This window comes from Hippocampus bargibanti, linkage group LG02, assembly GCF_051943395.1.
Source record: "Hippocampus bargibanti isolate YZ-2025 linkage group LG02, ASM5194339v1, whole genome shotgun sequence".
NCBI classification, from domain to species: Eukaryota; Metazoa; Chordata; class Actinopteri; order Syngnathiformes; family Syngnathidae; genus Hippocampus; species Hippocampus bargibanti.
The window spans coordinates 21696007-21711783 of record NC_142735.1 but is presented as its reverse complement, the minus strand read 5'-3'; the positions used below and the strand labels follow the sequence as shown (position 1 = coordinate 21711783).

General features: G+C 46.8%; 3 protein-coding genes across 3 annotated transcripts; 2 read left to right on the top strand and 1 right to left on the bottom strand.

Annotated features, from left to right (window-relative positions):
• The first annotated feature begins 937 nt into the window (after window positions 1-937).
• Window positions 938-7644, top strand: LOC148901950 (uncharacterized). Its single transcript, XM_088990103.1, has 6 exons — window positions 938-1289; window positions 1720-1815; window positions 1889-2080; window positions 2177-2272; window positions 2335-2514; window positions 2915-7644. The coding sequence occupies exons 1-6, from the start codon at window positions 1062-1064 to the stop codon at window positions 3845-3847; spliced, it is 1725 nt and encodes a 574-aa protein (XP_088846229.1). The 5' UTR covers window positions 938-1061; the 3' UTR covers window positions 3848-7644.
• Window positions 7645-7713: 69 nt separating this feature from the next.
• LOC148901949 (uncharacterized) lies at window positions 7714-11245 on the top strand. Its single transcript, XM_088990104.1, has 4 exons — window positions 7714-7866; window positions 8164-8322; window positions 9169-9392; window positions 9763-11245. Exons 2-4 carry the CDS (start codon window positions 8172-8174, stop codon window positions 9880-9882), a joined length of 495 nt encoding a protein of 164 aa, XP_088846230.1. The 5' UTR covers window positions 7714-7866; window positions 8164-8171; the 3' UTR covers window positions 9883-11245.
• A 188-nt stretch (window positions 11246-11433) lies between these two features.
• LOC148901948 (uncharacterized) lies at window positions 11434-15383 on the bottom strand. Its single transcript, XM_088990102.1, has 6 exons — window positions 15263-15383; window positions 14515-14787; window positions 14184-14329; window positions 13965-14104; window positions 13725-13883; window positions 11434-12605 (listed from the first exon to the last, which is right to left on the bottom strand). Exons 2-6 carry the CDS (start codon window positions 14763-14765, stop codon window positions 12426-12428), a joined length of 876 nt encoding a protein of 291 aa, XP_088846228.1. The 5' UTR covers window positions 14766-14787; window positions 15263-15383; the 3' UTR covers window positions 11434-12425.
• Between the last annotated feature and the right edge of the window lie 394 nt (window positions 15384-15777).

Sequence of the window (15777 nt, the reverse complement as noted above, 5' to 3'; positions counted from 1 at the left end):
TTATGAACATTTTACCTTGGCATACGAACTATTTTTCGGGATACACACGGAGCTGCCACAATGAGTGATGTATTGTTCGCGAACGAGCCCGTTCTAACAAGAAAATAGTGGCCACTGTTTTTGTGCTCTATTCCCCGCCCCCAGCCTTCGGTTAAAGCCACGTGATTGGTCAAGAACACAGCAGTGGGGGATGGGGTTACAGACAGAGAGAGAGTGAGACCGTTCTCCAAAAAATTATCACAGAGAAAGAACCTACAAGGTATCATTCCTCAAGATAGTAAGAAGCCTATGTTCCTCATCAAGTGTTTAATGCTGAGGAAACCGGACACTCCATTCCATCAAGCCATTAACGACCAACACAAAGGTTAATAAAATGACTTTAGAAAATTAGAAAGTAGAAGATTATGTTTTATGAGGACCTGGGAACGGATTATTCTCATTTTAATGGTTTCCTATGGGAAATAATTTTTTGGGATACACACTTTTCGCCTTACACACTCTGTCTGGGAACCAATAAATTTTGTGAGCCAAGGTCCCACTGTGCTTGCGTATCAATACGAGCCATCCCAGAAAATGCAAAAAAATACCCAAAATGTATTGTGTGTCGCTTTCTCGGTCAGGGGCGTTCCTGACGTGACGTCATGTCAGCAATTGTCTCCAACTCCAAAACAAAACTTCCTGAATATTCAGTGCGAGTGTGAAAACGTAAAATATAACTATATGCGGTGGAATCTTTGTAAAATACGCTCAGTAGAAGTCGTTTGAAGTGATTTTACAAATTATGGACACAACTTGTCGTTGTTCTTTAAGGGACAAAATATAATTCACATTAGTGTGTGATTCAGATACATTCAGATGAGCAGAGAAGGCCTTGAAGGCCCTGATGCCCCACCACTGATAATAAGTGTCAAAATAAACGATAAGCCAAGTTACTAAATGCTTTTTTTATTTTCCACTTGTTGCATATCCCGGGTTTGAATAACCATTTTCATTCATGTGCTCATTTTGTTATCAGGCGACACACTTCCTGAGTGAGATGCTGTCAATCAAAACAAACATAAATGCGCATTCATCCAGGAAGTGTTCTTCATTCGCATCCTCTGTGCATCACATTCAGCATGAAAATCTTCATCTTCTTCTTCACCGTTGTCCTCGTCGGTGTCAGCCTCCCAGCGGTTACGGCCGTGGACGGCTGCCAGAGTGACCGGGATACGGAGCACCACGTACGGATGAACTGCACGGCGGCCGGTTTCTATGGCATTCCTGTGGATTTCGAACCCACAATTGAGGTAACTGCGGCGTGGCTTTTGAGGAAGTAAGGCACAATTTTTATTTTACATTATGTGCACAAGGTATCCATCTTTTTTTTTTTTCATCTATCGATGCAAGTGACATATAGTTATATTGCATTATTTCCTTGCGGCACTTCTAATAATTTCTCATGACGCCAATGGACTTGATACTTGTATTTGGGGGCGTGGCATGAGATGATTCCTATGCGGAAAATATGCATTTTGCTTCACAAAATTCAGGAAACATCAGATTCTGTTGAAATTTTCACTGTATTTGTGTTCTTGTCCTTCGTATCCCATGAACGTCAAGAAATATATGTGCGAACATGCATGGCGCACTGTCAGATAGTCGCCTTTGAGTGACACATCGCAGACGAGCGCAGACTTCCCGCTTCCTCTTTCACATTTTCATCTCTTCCCTGTTAAGGTTCTCTTGTTTCCCAGGAACCAGTTCACCAGCCTGTCCTGGGCATCCTTCCGGATGTTCAGCAAACTGTACGAGTTGGACCTGACGGCCAATGAGGTAACCAGGAATCCCGTGAAAAGTCACGTGGAATAACCATTATGGGGTAAATCCCACCTCGTTGTCCCCTCAGGTGGATGAGGTGAGGGCAACCGATTCGCCGATTCTGCCGGGCCTCAGCGTCCTCCGACTAGGATCCAATCGTCTTACAACTTTAGTCAACTGGGCCTTCTCCGCATGCCCCGCCCTAATAAATCTCTACCTGGACAACAACACCATTGAATCTCTGAGCCAGGACACGTTCGCTGGACTGAGCAAGTTAGAGGTCAGATGTCAGGGTGATTGATCGACTTTGGGCAAGATCTTTTCTAATCAAACAAACGAGAAAATGATTTTGCTTTTGTCTGCATGTCTCTTTCAGATTCTTGACCTCACATCCAATCGCATCAGGGTTCTCCCGCCCCTCTTACTCCGTCCTCTGGTTAACATAGAAACACTCTACCTAGAAATCAACCAGGTGGGAGACCAAATCATGAGGGACGCCCAAGAAAACCGTCACTTTCTACGTTTCCTGTACAGATCAGCGAGCTGCCAGATGATTGGTTCAACCCCCAAGACGACGTTCCCTACCTGTACCTCTCCGCCAACCCATGGTCCTGTGACTGCGGCCTGACGTACCTGCGCATGTACCTGAAAGACTTTTATTTCAACTTCTATGTGCGCGACGGGAAGATCATCCTGAGAGATGGCAAGAGCGTGGTCAGTTGTCGCACGCACCAAATAAACCGCTAGAGACATTCACATCTTACTTTTTTATCCTCATCCAGGGGTTCTTAATCTGTTGGAGGCACCGAACCCCACCAGTTTCATATGCTGATTTATCAAACCTTTCTTTCAAATGACTGTGCCCACTAACTACAGACTAGACTGAGGGGTGGACCTCCACCGAACCCCTGAGACCGACTCACCAAACCTCTAGGGTTTGATCGAACTCAGTTTAAGAACCCCTGCCCTAATGCTATACCTGTCCTCAGTCAACATTCAATTTAGGAAGAAATGTTCTTCCATAGTTTGATCCATAGTTGCATTTTGTGCCATGTGAAATAATGTAAAGTCGGTTGAGTTGCTTTCAAAGTCACCTCCCACTTTGGTTTTGCAGGTGTGCCACTCGCCTCAGCGATTCAAAGGTCAAGCAGTCATGGATGTGGACCCTAAGGACTTATGTCCAGCTTCTCCAGTGCCACAGACCACCTACACCCCGTTATCGACCAGCCCCGCCAATCCAGAGGAGGAGAGTGGGGATTCCAGAGGAGACGGGGTTGTTGTCTGGCAACCTGCACTGACCACTTCCAGCACTTCAGTTCCTGAAGACTCTGCCATCACGACTGCCATACCGCACCTTACGAGTCCGACTACATCACTTCCTAAAACTACGACACTTCCTACCACGGAGTCACTTCCTACAACGGAGTCACTTCCTACAACTCCAACTGCATCCGTATCCGCTACTCTCCCTGTTATGACGTCAACCATCTCTGAAGCCCCACAGACGCGACAATGGCCAAGGGACGTGGCAGCCCCCAGTCACCTGCGCGGAAGGCCCAGCGCCGGTGTATTCTGTGTGTGGTTATTCACCGGTTATGTGTGTCTCTGTGTGATGGGGGTGGTGAGTTTCCTTGTAACTACAGTCAGACTGGTGGTATTGTACAGGGGGGCATACAAGTCACTGAGGGTCGCATTGGTGAATGCAGGCGGCATACAGCAGGTCAGGCTCTGCGGCGGCGGGACAGCAGTGTACCGTTCAGTCCTTTTCGTGAGCTCCACGGAGGAGGAGATAGTCCAAGTCAGCCCGGTTTATCGGACGACCCTGCGCCGTGCGCCCGGCACTCAGGTCGCACTGCAGCAATGGAGTGATGTCATGGGAATGCGTTCGGATGGTGAGGATGGCACAGGGTGGCGGCAGCGCTTCAGCGTACTTCTGCGTCAAGAAAGGGAGGGGCCGGACGGTGGGAGAGAGGAGCGAGATTGGGTCGTGGGGGCGTGGCTCGAGCAACACCTGCCTGATGGATGTCCATGTCAGTCCTCCCAGTGACTTCCTCCCTTTATTTCCTGTTTGCAATTGTGCTCATGATAATTTCATTCAATGTTCATACAACATGCAAATTTTAAATAAGGATAAGTGAAAAACTATACGACTGCTTCTAAACATGTAAACCATTATGAGTTTCTCGCTGAATTTAAACCCTAACAATTTTTCAAACATAAAAAAGGGGCTAGTATTTTGATGTACAACTACTGATAGTATAGTGACATCTTCCACTCGTCTATGACAAGCGTATTAATGCCAATGTGTGCAATGGATGACATCCTCATGCTTTGAGTCTTATGATCCCGTGACTATAAAGTGTCCTTGAGAGTTTTGAAAGGCGCTTCGCTTAGAAATTAAATGTATTATTATTATTATCAATCCATCCATCTTCTGCCGCTTATCCGAGGTTGGGTCGCGGGGGCAGCAGCTTCAGTAGGGAAGCCTAGACTTCCCTCTCTCCAGCCACTTCTTCTAGCTCGTCCTGGCGGATCCCGACGCGTTCCCAGGCCAGCCGGGAGACATAGTGTCTCTAGCGTGTCCTGGGTCGTCCCCGGGGTCTCCTGCCAGTGGGGCATGCTCGGAACACCGCACCAGGGAGGCGTCCAGGGGGCATCCTAATCAGATGCCCGAGCCACCTCATCTGGCTCCTCTCTAAGTAGAGGAGAAGCGGCTCGACTTTGAGCCTCTCCCGGATGACCGAGCTTCTCACCTTATCTCTAAGGGAAAGCTCGGACACCCTACAGAGTAAGCTCATTTCGTCCGCTTGCATCCGGGATCTCGTTCTTTCGGACAAAACCCATAGCTCGTGACCATAGATGACGGTTGGGATGTAGATTGACCGGTAAATTGAGAGCTTTGCTTTTTGGCTCAGCTCCTTTTTCACCACAACAGATTGGTATCGATCCGCATCGATCCGCATCGATCCGCCTGTCGACCGCCTGTCGACCTCTCGCTCCCTCATACCCTCATTCGTGTCTCCCAGATACTTAAACACCCCCACTTGAGGCAAAACGTCCTCCCAGACCCGGAGAGGGCACTCCACCCTTTTCTGACTGAGAACCATTGTCTCAGATTTGGAGGTGCTGATTCTCATCCCAGCCGCTTTACATTCGGCTGTGAAACGCTCAAGAGAGAGTTGGAGAGCTCCACTTGAAGGCCCCAACAGTACCACATCATCTGCAAAAAGCAGAGATACTATACTGAGGCCACCAAAACGGAAACCGTCAACGCTTCGGCTGCGCCTGGAAATTCTGCCCATAAAGGTTATGAACAGAATCAGTGACAAAGGGCAGCCTTGGCGGAGCCCAACCCTCACTGGAAACGATTCCGACTTACTGCCAGACTCTGACATCGGTCGTATAGGGACCGAACGGCCCGTATCAGGTGCTCCTGTACCCCATACTCCCGAAGCACCCTCCACAGAACTCCACGAGGGACACGGTCAAACGCTTTCTCCAAGTCCACAAAGCACATGCAGACTGGTTGGACGAATTCCCATGCACCCTCGAGGACCCTGCTAAGGGTGTAGAGCTGGTCCACTGTTCCGCGGCCAGGACGAAAACCACACTGTTCCTCCTCAATCTGAGGCTTGACTTTCCGACGGACCCGCCCCTCTTGAACCCCTGAATAGACCTTTCCAGGGAGGCTGAGGAGTGTGATCCCTCTGTGGTTGGAATACAACCTCCAGTCCCGCTTTTCAAAAAGGGGGACCACCACCCTGGTCTGCCAATCCAGAGGCACTCTCCCCGGAGGTCTTCGAGGTACTCTGCCCACCGGTTCACGAGGTCTCGAGTGCAGGTCAGCAGCGCCCCATCTTCACTGTACACAGTGCTAGTGGTGCACTGCTTTCTCCTCCTGAGACGCCGGATGGTGAACCAGAATTTCCTCGAAGCGGTCCGGAAGTCGGCTTCCATTGCCTCACTGAACACTTCCCATGCCGGTGTTTTTGCCTCGGGGACCACCGAGGCTGAATTTCGCTTGGCTAATCGATACCTGTCAGCTATCTCAGGGGTCCCACAGGCCATATAGGCCCGATAAGACTCCTTCAGCTTTACGGCATCCCTTACTACTGGTGTCCACCAGTGAGTACAGGGGTTGCCCCCACGACAGGCACCAACCACCTTACGGCCACAACTACGATTTGCCGCCTCAGCAAGGGAGGTACGGAACATGGTCCATTCGCACTCAATGTCCCCCACCTCCCCCGGGACATGTGTAAAGTTCTGCCAGAGGTGGGAGTTGATACTCCTTCTGACAGGGGATTCCGCCAGACGTTCCCAACAAACCCTCACAACACATTTGGGTCTGCCAGGTCGGACTGGCATCTTCCCCCACCAACGGAGCCTACTCACCACCAGGTGATCAGTTGACAGCTCCGCCCCTCTCTTCACTCAAGTGTCCAAAACATGAGGCCGCAAATCCGATGATACAACTACAAAGTCAATCATCGAACTGCGACCAAGGGTGTCCTACCGGAACCCAGGCTGTGTGTGGAGCCAAGCCCAACTATGTCTAGTCGGAACTTTTCGACCTCGTGCACCAGCTCGGGCTCCTTCCCTGTAAGAGAGGTGACGTTCCACGTCCCAAGAGCTAGCTTCTGCAGTCGAGGGTCGGACCGCCAGGGTCTCCGCCTTTGGCTGTCGCCCAGCTCACAATGCACCCAACCCATCTGGCCCCTCCCATGGGCGGTGAGCGCTTGAGAAGGGGGGCCCACGTTTCCTCTTCGGGCTGAGCCCGACCGGGCCCCATGGGTGTAGGCCCGGCCACCAGGTGCTCACCAACGAGCCCCATCTCCAGGCCTGGCTCCAGACAGGGGGCCGGGTGACTCGCGTCCGGGTAAGGGAAAACCAAGTCCATTTATTTTTCTCTTCATATGGGGTCTTTTGAGTAGTACTTTGTCTGGTCCCGCACCCAGGGCCTGTTTAACATTGGTGACGCTGCCAAGGGCATAAAGCCCCAGACAACCTAGCTCCTAGGATCGTTGGGACACACAAACCCCTCCACCGCGGTAAGGTGACGACTCATGGAGAGGTATTATTATTATTATTATTATTATTATTATTATTATTATTATTATCCATCCATTCAGTTTCCGTACCGCTTATTCCTCATTAGGCTCGCGGGGGGTGCTGGAGCCTATCTCAGCTGTCTTCACAAGGCGGGGGACACCCTGAATTGGTTGCCAGCCAATCGCAGGGCACACAAAGACATACAACAGTCACTCTCACACTCACACCTCGGGACAATTTGGAGTGGCCAATCTGCCTACCATGCATGTGTTTGGACTGTGGGAGGAAACCGGAGGACCTGGAGAAACCCCATGTGGGCCCGGGGAGTACTGAGCGTTAACTTTTTTCTTCTTGAACCTGGTTGCAACTACTGAGAATAAAGTCATAATTCTGACTTTAATCGAAGAAGTTTGAGAATAAAGTCAGAATTATGATCTTAAGGTCAGAATTCTTGGATAAACTTGTTTTTTTCTTTTTAGATAAACTTTTTTTGTATTTGTTGGCCCTAATCCTCTTCCGTATTCATGGTTAAACTACAGTCGTACTCTTTTTTCTTGATATTTCACGTAGTATTCCGATTTCGGGTGGGACGATGCTCCCCCTTACAGGTTAATGTTGGTACTACGACAGACATCGTTGTCCATTTAGTGCACTGCGCCGTATACATTCGAAACTCAGTAAACACGTACAATGACATTTTTTGTCGACATGCGAAGGGTTTGTCCCATTAAAAAAACACTTTATATTATCAAATTCGGGTTATACCAAAACGGCGACAAAACGAACAAAAACCACAACCTACCCTTAGCTCGCAACAGTGGCGTCACTGCGCGGCCATTGGCTGAGCGCGCGGCTCCAACAAATTAGAGTGGGAAAAAAGGAGAGCGAGAACGCAACAACAACAAGGACGACGACGACCCAGACCAAAAAGACGACAGCTGATCGGTCGAGCCACGCCGCTAAAGCCACATTTCTACTTTGGGCCCAGTCGCCTCTTCGCCAACCAGGAAACCGGTGAGGAAAACCCCCGCGCGGGTTTGTTTGGCTTCTTGCGAGTCGGCCCGCGGCAGCTTCCGCCCAGTCGCAACTTTCTTTTGTTCACTCCAAAGAGAACCAGTCGGCGTTTAGGGCGGGTTCGTTGTCGAACAAACGCGTAACAACACATTTCGAGGTGGCCGTGATTCTTAGAACGACCTTCGGACCAGCTGTTCGAAAGCAGCTGTTGGACTGTTGTTGTTTTGCCACTTTACAACTGCGTTCTTATCCCGAGTCAAACTCGCTCTCTTCTCTTTTTTTGGATTTATTCCCCAGATGTCACAATGGCCGCAAACTTCAACATATCCGAAAGCGAGTCTGAGCCATCTGAGGAGGTAGAAGAAGGAGAAGACGGCCAAGAAGCCGCTGAAAAAAAGCAGGAGATGTTCCTCCGCCAAGGCCTGCGCCTCCCCTACCCGGAGTTGCCGATGGCAGGTGGGCCATACAACACGCCATTACACTTGTGGTGCCACCCTCAACATTATTGAGTGGCCCGGCTTCTCCTCTTCTTCATTCATTTCAGTTTTATTTCACTCATTATTTCAGAGTTGGCCCAAAGGAAAACATGTTTTTTTGTTTTGTTTTGTTTTTAATTTAACTATCCATTAACATAATCTCATTTTTTGCCACAATCTCTCACTTCAAGACATGCATGCAGTGGATTTACCCAACACGCACATGTTGGAAGTCCGGTGCAAAGTTATAACAAGTACCCCGGGGCTCCCCAAGTGAAAATATCTCAGCATTGTTGACGTGATTGTCGAAACAAATGCATAACCTTGCAGAGACAGACAGAAATGTTGCATGTTGACAGTTATTTGTTGCCTGCCATAGTGAATCTGTGCTGATAATTATTATGAACAATATCTAGCATATTGTTCTTATATGAATATAAATAATTATGAATAACAATTTGTAATAAGAAGTAACTAAATGTTAAGACTCTAATAAAAAATCTGAACATTTTAAAATTGTGGAGAAAATATGTTTTCTACTATCTTTTTGACTGCTTTAGTTCTTGTATGTGATAGTTGTCCATGTTAAGCGCTTTTTTACAACTTCAACTGTTGTTAAAGCACTATATAAATCAATATTGTACTGTATTGTATAACGTTTAACTATTTATCAAGGCCCTTGGACTGTTAATTCTTTGCCGGAAGCCATCTCCGCTCCAAAAAGATATCAGTTGAGGCAAAGCGACCTGAGGCTATCACAGCTAGCATTCAGAAAGTGCCGTTAGTGCCTCCGCTGGTCTCTTACCTTTCATGTACCCCCATCTAGCAATTTCAGGCCGGATCAGGCTCAACTCAGAGTCCCACGCTTTGGCGATGTCCCGAGATGAGGAGCTCCAGGCCAGGGTGGACGAGGAAGCTGGCACGCCCACTGACGGAGCGCCCTTCCGGGGACGCTCCAAGTCAGCTCCCCCATCACTCTGGGCTGCCAAAAAGTATGGGCGGCAGCTGCGGCGAATGAGCGACGAGTTCGACAGCCTGATGGACAAAGGGGTGAGATGTGATGGGGTGGCGGGCCATTAAAATGGGAGGGTGAGAGAGAGAGGGCAAGAGAGTGGGTGACAGGGGGAGAGAGCGGGTAAGAGAGAGAGACGCAGGTGAGAGAGAGAGAAAGGACGAGACACAGGGTGAGAGAGAGGGTGAGTCGAGAAAGCATAGGGGAGAGAGAGAAGGCCAGAGAGAGAGAAAGGATGAGAGAGAGAGGGCGACGGTGAGAGAGTGTGAGCGAGGGTAAGAGAGGATGAGAGAGAGAGGGCGAGAGAGAACATGGGGGAGAGAAATAGAGGGTGACAGAGAAAGAGAGAGTAGGATGTTGGAGGAATGACCCATTCTCAACCAGTGTTGTCCAATTTTCTGGGTGCAGGAATTGAAGTTGAAGACCACCGGCGCGACATCCAGGGCCATCCAACACTCGAAGACATGGTGGAGCTACCTCTTCAGCCACCAGGAGACTGAGGGCGAGAATGCCTATCGTACCGAGTAGCCTCTGACTGAGACTGCGGAGAGGATGGAGGACTTGTTGAACAGGGGTGGGGGTGGGAGGGCACAGTCCTCCTCCGCCGGACTTTCGGGCTGGATTCATTGAAGAGACGCAGTGAGGTGGACTCAGGTGTCTTTTCTTCAACTACTTTTCAACCAATTTTGGGCCATCTATTGCTGTAAACCGGGCACATCTCGCGCCAACACTATGCAAACATACTGCAGACAACACAAGGCAGGTTGGTCGTCCAAAATCTTTTTGGGTCATTCCAGTCACGGAAAGAACAATCTTGTACACAGACAATCTCAATCCAATCTTTGGTCAAACGTCAGGGTTACGCGGAGATCGAGTGACTTTCGAAAAAGCACAAGTTCATAAGAGATGTTTAAAAAAAAAAGATTTCTAACCGTGTAAATATTCTCGTGGAGTGGCGGCGATCAGAACGCCTCGTGGTGTCGTCACGTTGTCCTTTCACAATGTGTTTGCCTTCCGTTGACGTCACGGTTGCGCGTGACCAAGTGCTGGCGGGAACACGCATCGTTGTATGTATGCTCTTCACGTGGCTTAACACTGGATCCATCCATGGATTTTTTTTTTTTACATTGGTTTTTACGCCCACTTGGAAATTTCGCTTGACTTCTGTGTGATCATTAAAATGTGATAATCGGTGCGCTGGTTCCGTCTTTGGATGCTTTTATTGTGGATTCTCCGAATGGAAAATCAGACAATCTAATTGCCTACTTTATTATCTTTATTTTTCGGGGGACTTTCAACCACATGTATAATTCAATGTTATCATCCCAGCTTGTGTGATTATGAAATTTTAACCCCTCTAAGACTTTGTTCAGAGTCTTGGTTTTTAAATGTTGATTTATGATTACTTTTTAATTACCGTATTGTCTGCACTATAAGGTGCACCTAAAAGAAACGATTTTTTTTTCAAACGGCTGACCATGCGCCTCATCATCCGGTGCTCCTTATGTATGGAAAAGCATGTCATTCATTAAAGGTGGCCCTTATAATGCGGTGCACCTTATGTATGGAAAAGGTTTTTTAAATATGTCATTCGTTTAAGGTGCGCCTTATATTCCAGAATATTTGGTATTCTTTTTTTTTAATGAAGGAGTGATGCAACCATTTTGTATGAAATATTTTGGGACAACAAGTGTTGAAAGAACAACTGTCAGGGCAAGCCTGTGGACCTGCGTTTAGCGTGCGCACACGCCACCAACACCAATAACTGAATCTTGTCAAATGCCTTCATCTCGTGAAATTGACGCTGCGCGGTACCGCCTTAATTTTCAACGCATGATGACGCCCAAGCAACACTTAAAAAAATAAAAATAAACATTTTTTTTAAAAAAGGGAGGACACTTGGGCATGTGCAGTCTTGAATTGTATTACTTGAAATTGTGTGGATAATATTTGAATTGTTCTTTTTTTTTGGGGGGGGGGGGGGGGGGGGGCGAGATTTGTACATGCGTTTTCTCTACAGCTGTGAAAATTATTGTAGATGATGTCCTGAATAAACAATGCTTAGGACACACAAAAAAGTGACTTTTTTGGTTCTTTAAGAACTTCTGAACATTCAATACCTTTGATCAAAATATGTGTTCCATGAAATTGCATGAATTTCCTTCCTTTATACATATTTTTTCCCCTTGATTGCATCCTTGATTACAGTGTCGATCTAAACTGCACGGGGCATTCTGGCCATGATGACATCTTCATTTTCCTGTCCTCTGATTGGTTAGTCGGAGTCAATACAAATTTAATTCTAGCACTGATGACATCATCATTTTCTTGTCTGCTAAATGCTTAGTCGCAGTCAATACCAATTCAATTCTGGCCCTGATGGCATAATCATTTTCCGGTCCTTTGATTGGTTAGTCGGAGTGAATATACCTCAATTCTGGCACTGATGACATCATCATTTTACTGTCCTTTGATTGGTTAGTCGCAGTCAGTACAAATTCAATTCTGGCATTGACGACATCATTTTCCTGTCCTCTGATTGGTTAGTTGGAGTCAGTACAGAGGCCCTGATTACAGCATCATTTTCCTGTGTTCTGATTGGTTAGTTGGAGTCAGTACAAATTCAATTCTGGCCCTGATGACATCATCATTATCCTGTCTTCTGATTGGGAGTCAGTACAAATTTAATTCTGGCCCCGATTACATCATCATTTTCCTGTCTTCTGATTGGTTAGTATGAGTCAATACAAAATCACTGCTGGCACTGATGACATCATCATTTTCCTTTCCTCTGATTGGTTAGAGAGAGTAAAGCTTGTTCCAGGCAAGTTGGAGAGTATATCGATGGTGATATGCACGTTCCTTTGATGTTCAGCATTTTTGGTGAGTACGTATTCAGTATTTCATAAAAAAAAGGGGTAATTACAGATGATACACAGAGCTACGCGTGGTTATTATTGACTTTTGGTATTGTATTCATGGCTTCTGAGTGTAATTATGACGTGATGGTGTTGCTGTGACAAGGGTGAGTTAAATTCCCCACTGGCAAACACGTCACTGGCAGGATGCCATCAAACGACTTGGGAGGGATCCCAGCAGAACCTTTGTCCTCGTTCCAAAGCCGACAGTTTGCCCATGTCGCTGTCGCTCAGCGCAAAGTCAAAAATTCTAGCATTCTCCCGAATCCGCTCGGGGGTGGATGATTTGGGGAGAACGGGGACATCCTGCTGCACCGCCCAGCGCAGAAGCGCCTGAAGGGAACAGAAAAGGCATCAAAATCTGGTGTCGGCAACTTTTTTATTTGTTGTTGCTTGTTTCTTTTTTTTTAAATGAGAGCTACTTCTTGGCTCGTGATACACGCGATATTACCTTTTATGATCTATTATTAACCCTTCCAATCACCACTGTCCCTGAAATGGTTCATCATTTCTTTGCATTTCGGTTGTGGAACAGAAAATATGATTTTTAAGATAAATATTTTGGCCTTTGTATTTTTTTTAAACTTTATGTTTATGTTGTCTACTATGAAGGTATGTGAACACAAGGAAATCACAATGTCACACCCGTCATTGGTGAGAAAGGTTACAAGGGTGTCAAATTTATCTTTGCGGCGGGCCACATTTGTCACGTTTCACTTTGCGATCAACGGGTGGCACTGTGTGATCCCGCCTGCAGCTGCGTAGGTGTTGCTCGTTTCAACCAGTGGCAGTTAAAAGGACTCCCGTCACGACCGTTCAGTGTCGGCTCATTGTTTCACCCTGTCAGGTTTGTTCCGTCTTGTCATGATTTACTCATGGTTTTGTTTGCTACTTTGGAACTTTTTTGTTCTGATGACTTTGTTGTTTGAGATTTTGTTCCTGCCAACTTTATTTAATATAATTCGGCAAATACAAGTTGCTCCTCCCTCCTGCCTGCTCTTTTGGAGTATACCACCATCACCATCTTGCAAATCGTGACAACATTGTAGTTACGGTTTCCTCTCGAGGGCCGTTATGAATTTGCGGGAACCATTTGAATGTTTAATCCCCTCGGCATGTTACATCAAGAGCACACAACAAATGAATGAATTGCTAGTTTTCAAATCTGAAGTCAAAAATAATGACTGTTATTGTGGTTTACATATGACAATTTGACATTTTGGTTCTGACTTTAGCAAGCACCATGGAATTTCACAAGTTTGATTTGGGCCGAATAAAATGAAACGGGGTGCCAGATTTGGCCCCCGGGCATTGACTTTGAAACCTGTGTAATTTTTGGATTTGCCCTAATATGTCAACAAAAACACACATTAACCTATCTTTTTGGCAGAAGTTTAAATGATTTTTTTTGTTCATATAAAGAAAAGACCTGTTTGCAAATCAGTCGTTCACCTGAGCAGGCGTGCGCTGGCAGGACTCGGCCACTTGGAGCACTTGCGATTCTGTCAGGAGCTCCCCCCTTCCCAGGGAAGTGTAAGCCTGGAAGCAGACGCCAAATTCCTGGCACACACGCCTTAGCTCAGCCTGGCATTCGAGCGGATGGAACTCCACCTGAAAGGATGAGGCGGCGTCATCAATGTCATGACGCAATTGTCAAAGGTCAAGCTAGACAATGGACATCCTTCTTCGTACCTGCAGCACTGCGGGTCGGACTTTACAGCTAGCCATGAGCTCTCTCATGTGTGACGGCGTGTAGTTGGACACCCCGATGGCCTTGAGTTTCCCTTGAGCGTGCAGTTCTTCCAGCGCGACCCAACTCTGAGCTCTGTTGCCTGATGGTACCACCTTTATTAGCGCCATGTTTTACGAAGAACTGAAGGGAAAGTGGAACACTAATCCATTTATACGTGCCTGGGTTGCGTTGGTCAGTCACATCCAGGCCACGAGTCCCAGGCCAGTGGATCAGGTAGAGGTCGATGTAATCCATCCCAAGGTTGGACAGGCTATTGAGGGCTCCTTCCATTGCCCCCTCGCCTTGATCTTTGGGGCCCAGTTTACTGCAGGGACCAGAAGGAATGCGTCACCAACATTTGCCAGTCCAGTGGAACTTTGAGGTATTCAAACTACTCATACTCAGATGCTTTTGTCCAAAACAAAAATAAGAAAATAGAAAATGGAGACTTGCAGAATCAACTCCTATACTGACAGTGGTTATTATATACACACATATACTCAAACACACCTGGTGATGAACACATCTTCTCTGGTCAGGTTGTATTTTGGCAGGAGACTTTTAAGGGCGCGGCCCAGCTCTGCTTCATTGCCATACACGGCGGCGCTGTCAAAGGCCCGGTAGCCCGCAGCTAAGGACGCATCCACGGCTTGGAACACGGCCTCCCAATCGCACATTTTGTACATGCCCAAACCCAAAAGGGGCATCCTAACCCCAGTGTTGAGGAGGACGGATGGTGCACTGGAGGCTGAGGAGGACATCTTTGTCTGTGGAGTTTAAGTACTGCAGGCAAGGAGGAACGTTATGCCAGGAATTTAATAAAGCTTCACTGTATGCATGACTGACCGAGTGAGGCGATGGCCCACTAGTCTCATGACCAAAATCTGTAACAAGTGGAGCAGTGTAGTCCGCCGCGATATAAAATTGTGTTTGCACAATAAGCATTCCTACATAAATTCATAACAGAATACAACAATCTACTCTCAAATTAGAACAAATTACAAATCAGGCAAATGGAGCACTGAGTACGCCATCAGCCACTCAATATAAACTTATTTTAACCGCACACTACATATTTAACTAAGATCTCTGAAATTCAGTTCTAGTGAGAGTAGTGACAAAAAAGAGGTAGGATTAGTGCAGCAAAGTACTCAAGTAAAATTACTTGGTTACTCTATGCACCACTGACAACGACGCGACCCACTTGTCAAGCACTCTATTGACTTCACGTTGTTGTGTTCGTGAAATGTTATCTCACCTGTCTCACCCGGCCTTTCTGTTGCTTTCTTGGTCATAAAAATATTCAAGGGGGAAGTTGGAGGGAGGAAGAAAACAAGGTTGGACGCGATAGCCAAATGTTCGCTCAATCATAGAAACTCGTATTTTATCTGGGTTCCACCTCAAAATATACGTCGACGTTGCGTCCATGCTGGATGTGGCAAAAAGTACCAATGAGTGTCAAAACACCGAACTTTTAAGTGCTTACAACGTTTCATACTTATTTAATAATATTTGCACGAGTGTTAATTTATAGCTACCAACATTTGTAACACAGTTGACATGATGGTAGATTTTGTAAGAGATATCGAAGCTGCTTTCCAGCAGCTCCTGTATTTTGTTTTTCTACTTTCATTCCTTTCATAACTTTGCTGCTGTGAAATGTAAATTTCTCCACTGCGAGACGAGTAAAGGCAAATCCAATCCAATCCAATATCGAAGTTTTTTCATCCGATTAAAAGTGACAAATGTTATTTTAGTAGTAATATTTTTAAA

What these genes read in the sequence shown, in the direction of transcription:
- LOC148901950 (XM_088990103.1), top strand. Translation starts at nt 1,062, where the DNA reads ATGCGCATTCATCCAGGAAGTGTTCTTCATTCGCATCCTCTGTGCATC. An exon ending in CTGGACTGAGCAAGTTAGAG is followed by an intron (nt 2,081 to 2,176) that starts GTCAGATGTCAG and finishes TGTCTCTTTCAG; the next exon opens with ATTCTTGACCTCACATCCAA. An exon ending in TCTACCTAGAAATCAACCAG is followed by an intron (nt 2,273 to 2,334) that starts GTGGGAGACCAA and finishes TTTCCTGTACAG; the next exon opens with ATCAGCGAGCTGCCAGATGA.
- LOC148901949 (XM_088990104.1), top strand. Translation starts at nt 8,172, where the DNA reads ATGGCCGCAAACTTCAACATATCCGAAAGCGAGTCTGAGCCATCTGAG. An exon ending in CCCGGAGTTGCCGATGGCAG is followed by an intron (nt 8,323 to 9,168) that starts GTGGGCCATACA and finishes ACCCCCATCTAG; the next exon opens with CAATTTCAGGCCGGATCAGG. An exon ending in ACAGCCTGATGGACAAAGGG is followed by an intron (nt 9,393 to 9,762) that starts GTGAGATGTGAT and finishes TTCTGGGTGCAG; the next exon opens with GAATTGAAGTTGAAGACCAC.
- LOC148901948 (XM_088990102.1), bottom strand. Translation starts at nt 14,765, where the DNA reads ATGTCCTCCTCAGCCTCCAGTGCACCATCCGTCCTCCTCAACACTGGG. An exon ending in GACTGACCAACGCAACCCAG is followed by an intron (nt 14,105 to 14,183) that starts GCACGTATAAAT and finishes TGGTACCATCAG; the next exon opens with GCAACAGAGCTCAGAGTTGG. An exon ending in GCCAGCGCACGCCTGCTCAG is followed by an intron (nt 12,606 to 13,724) that starts GTGAACGACTGA and finishes TGTTCCCTTCAG; the next exon opens with GCGCTTCTGCGCTGGGCGGT.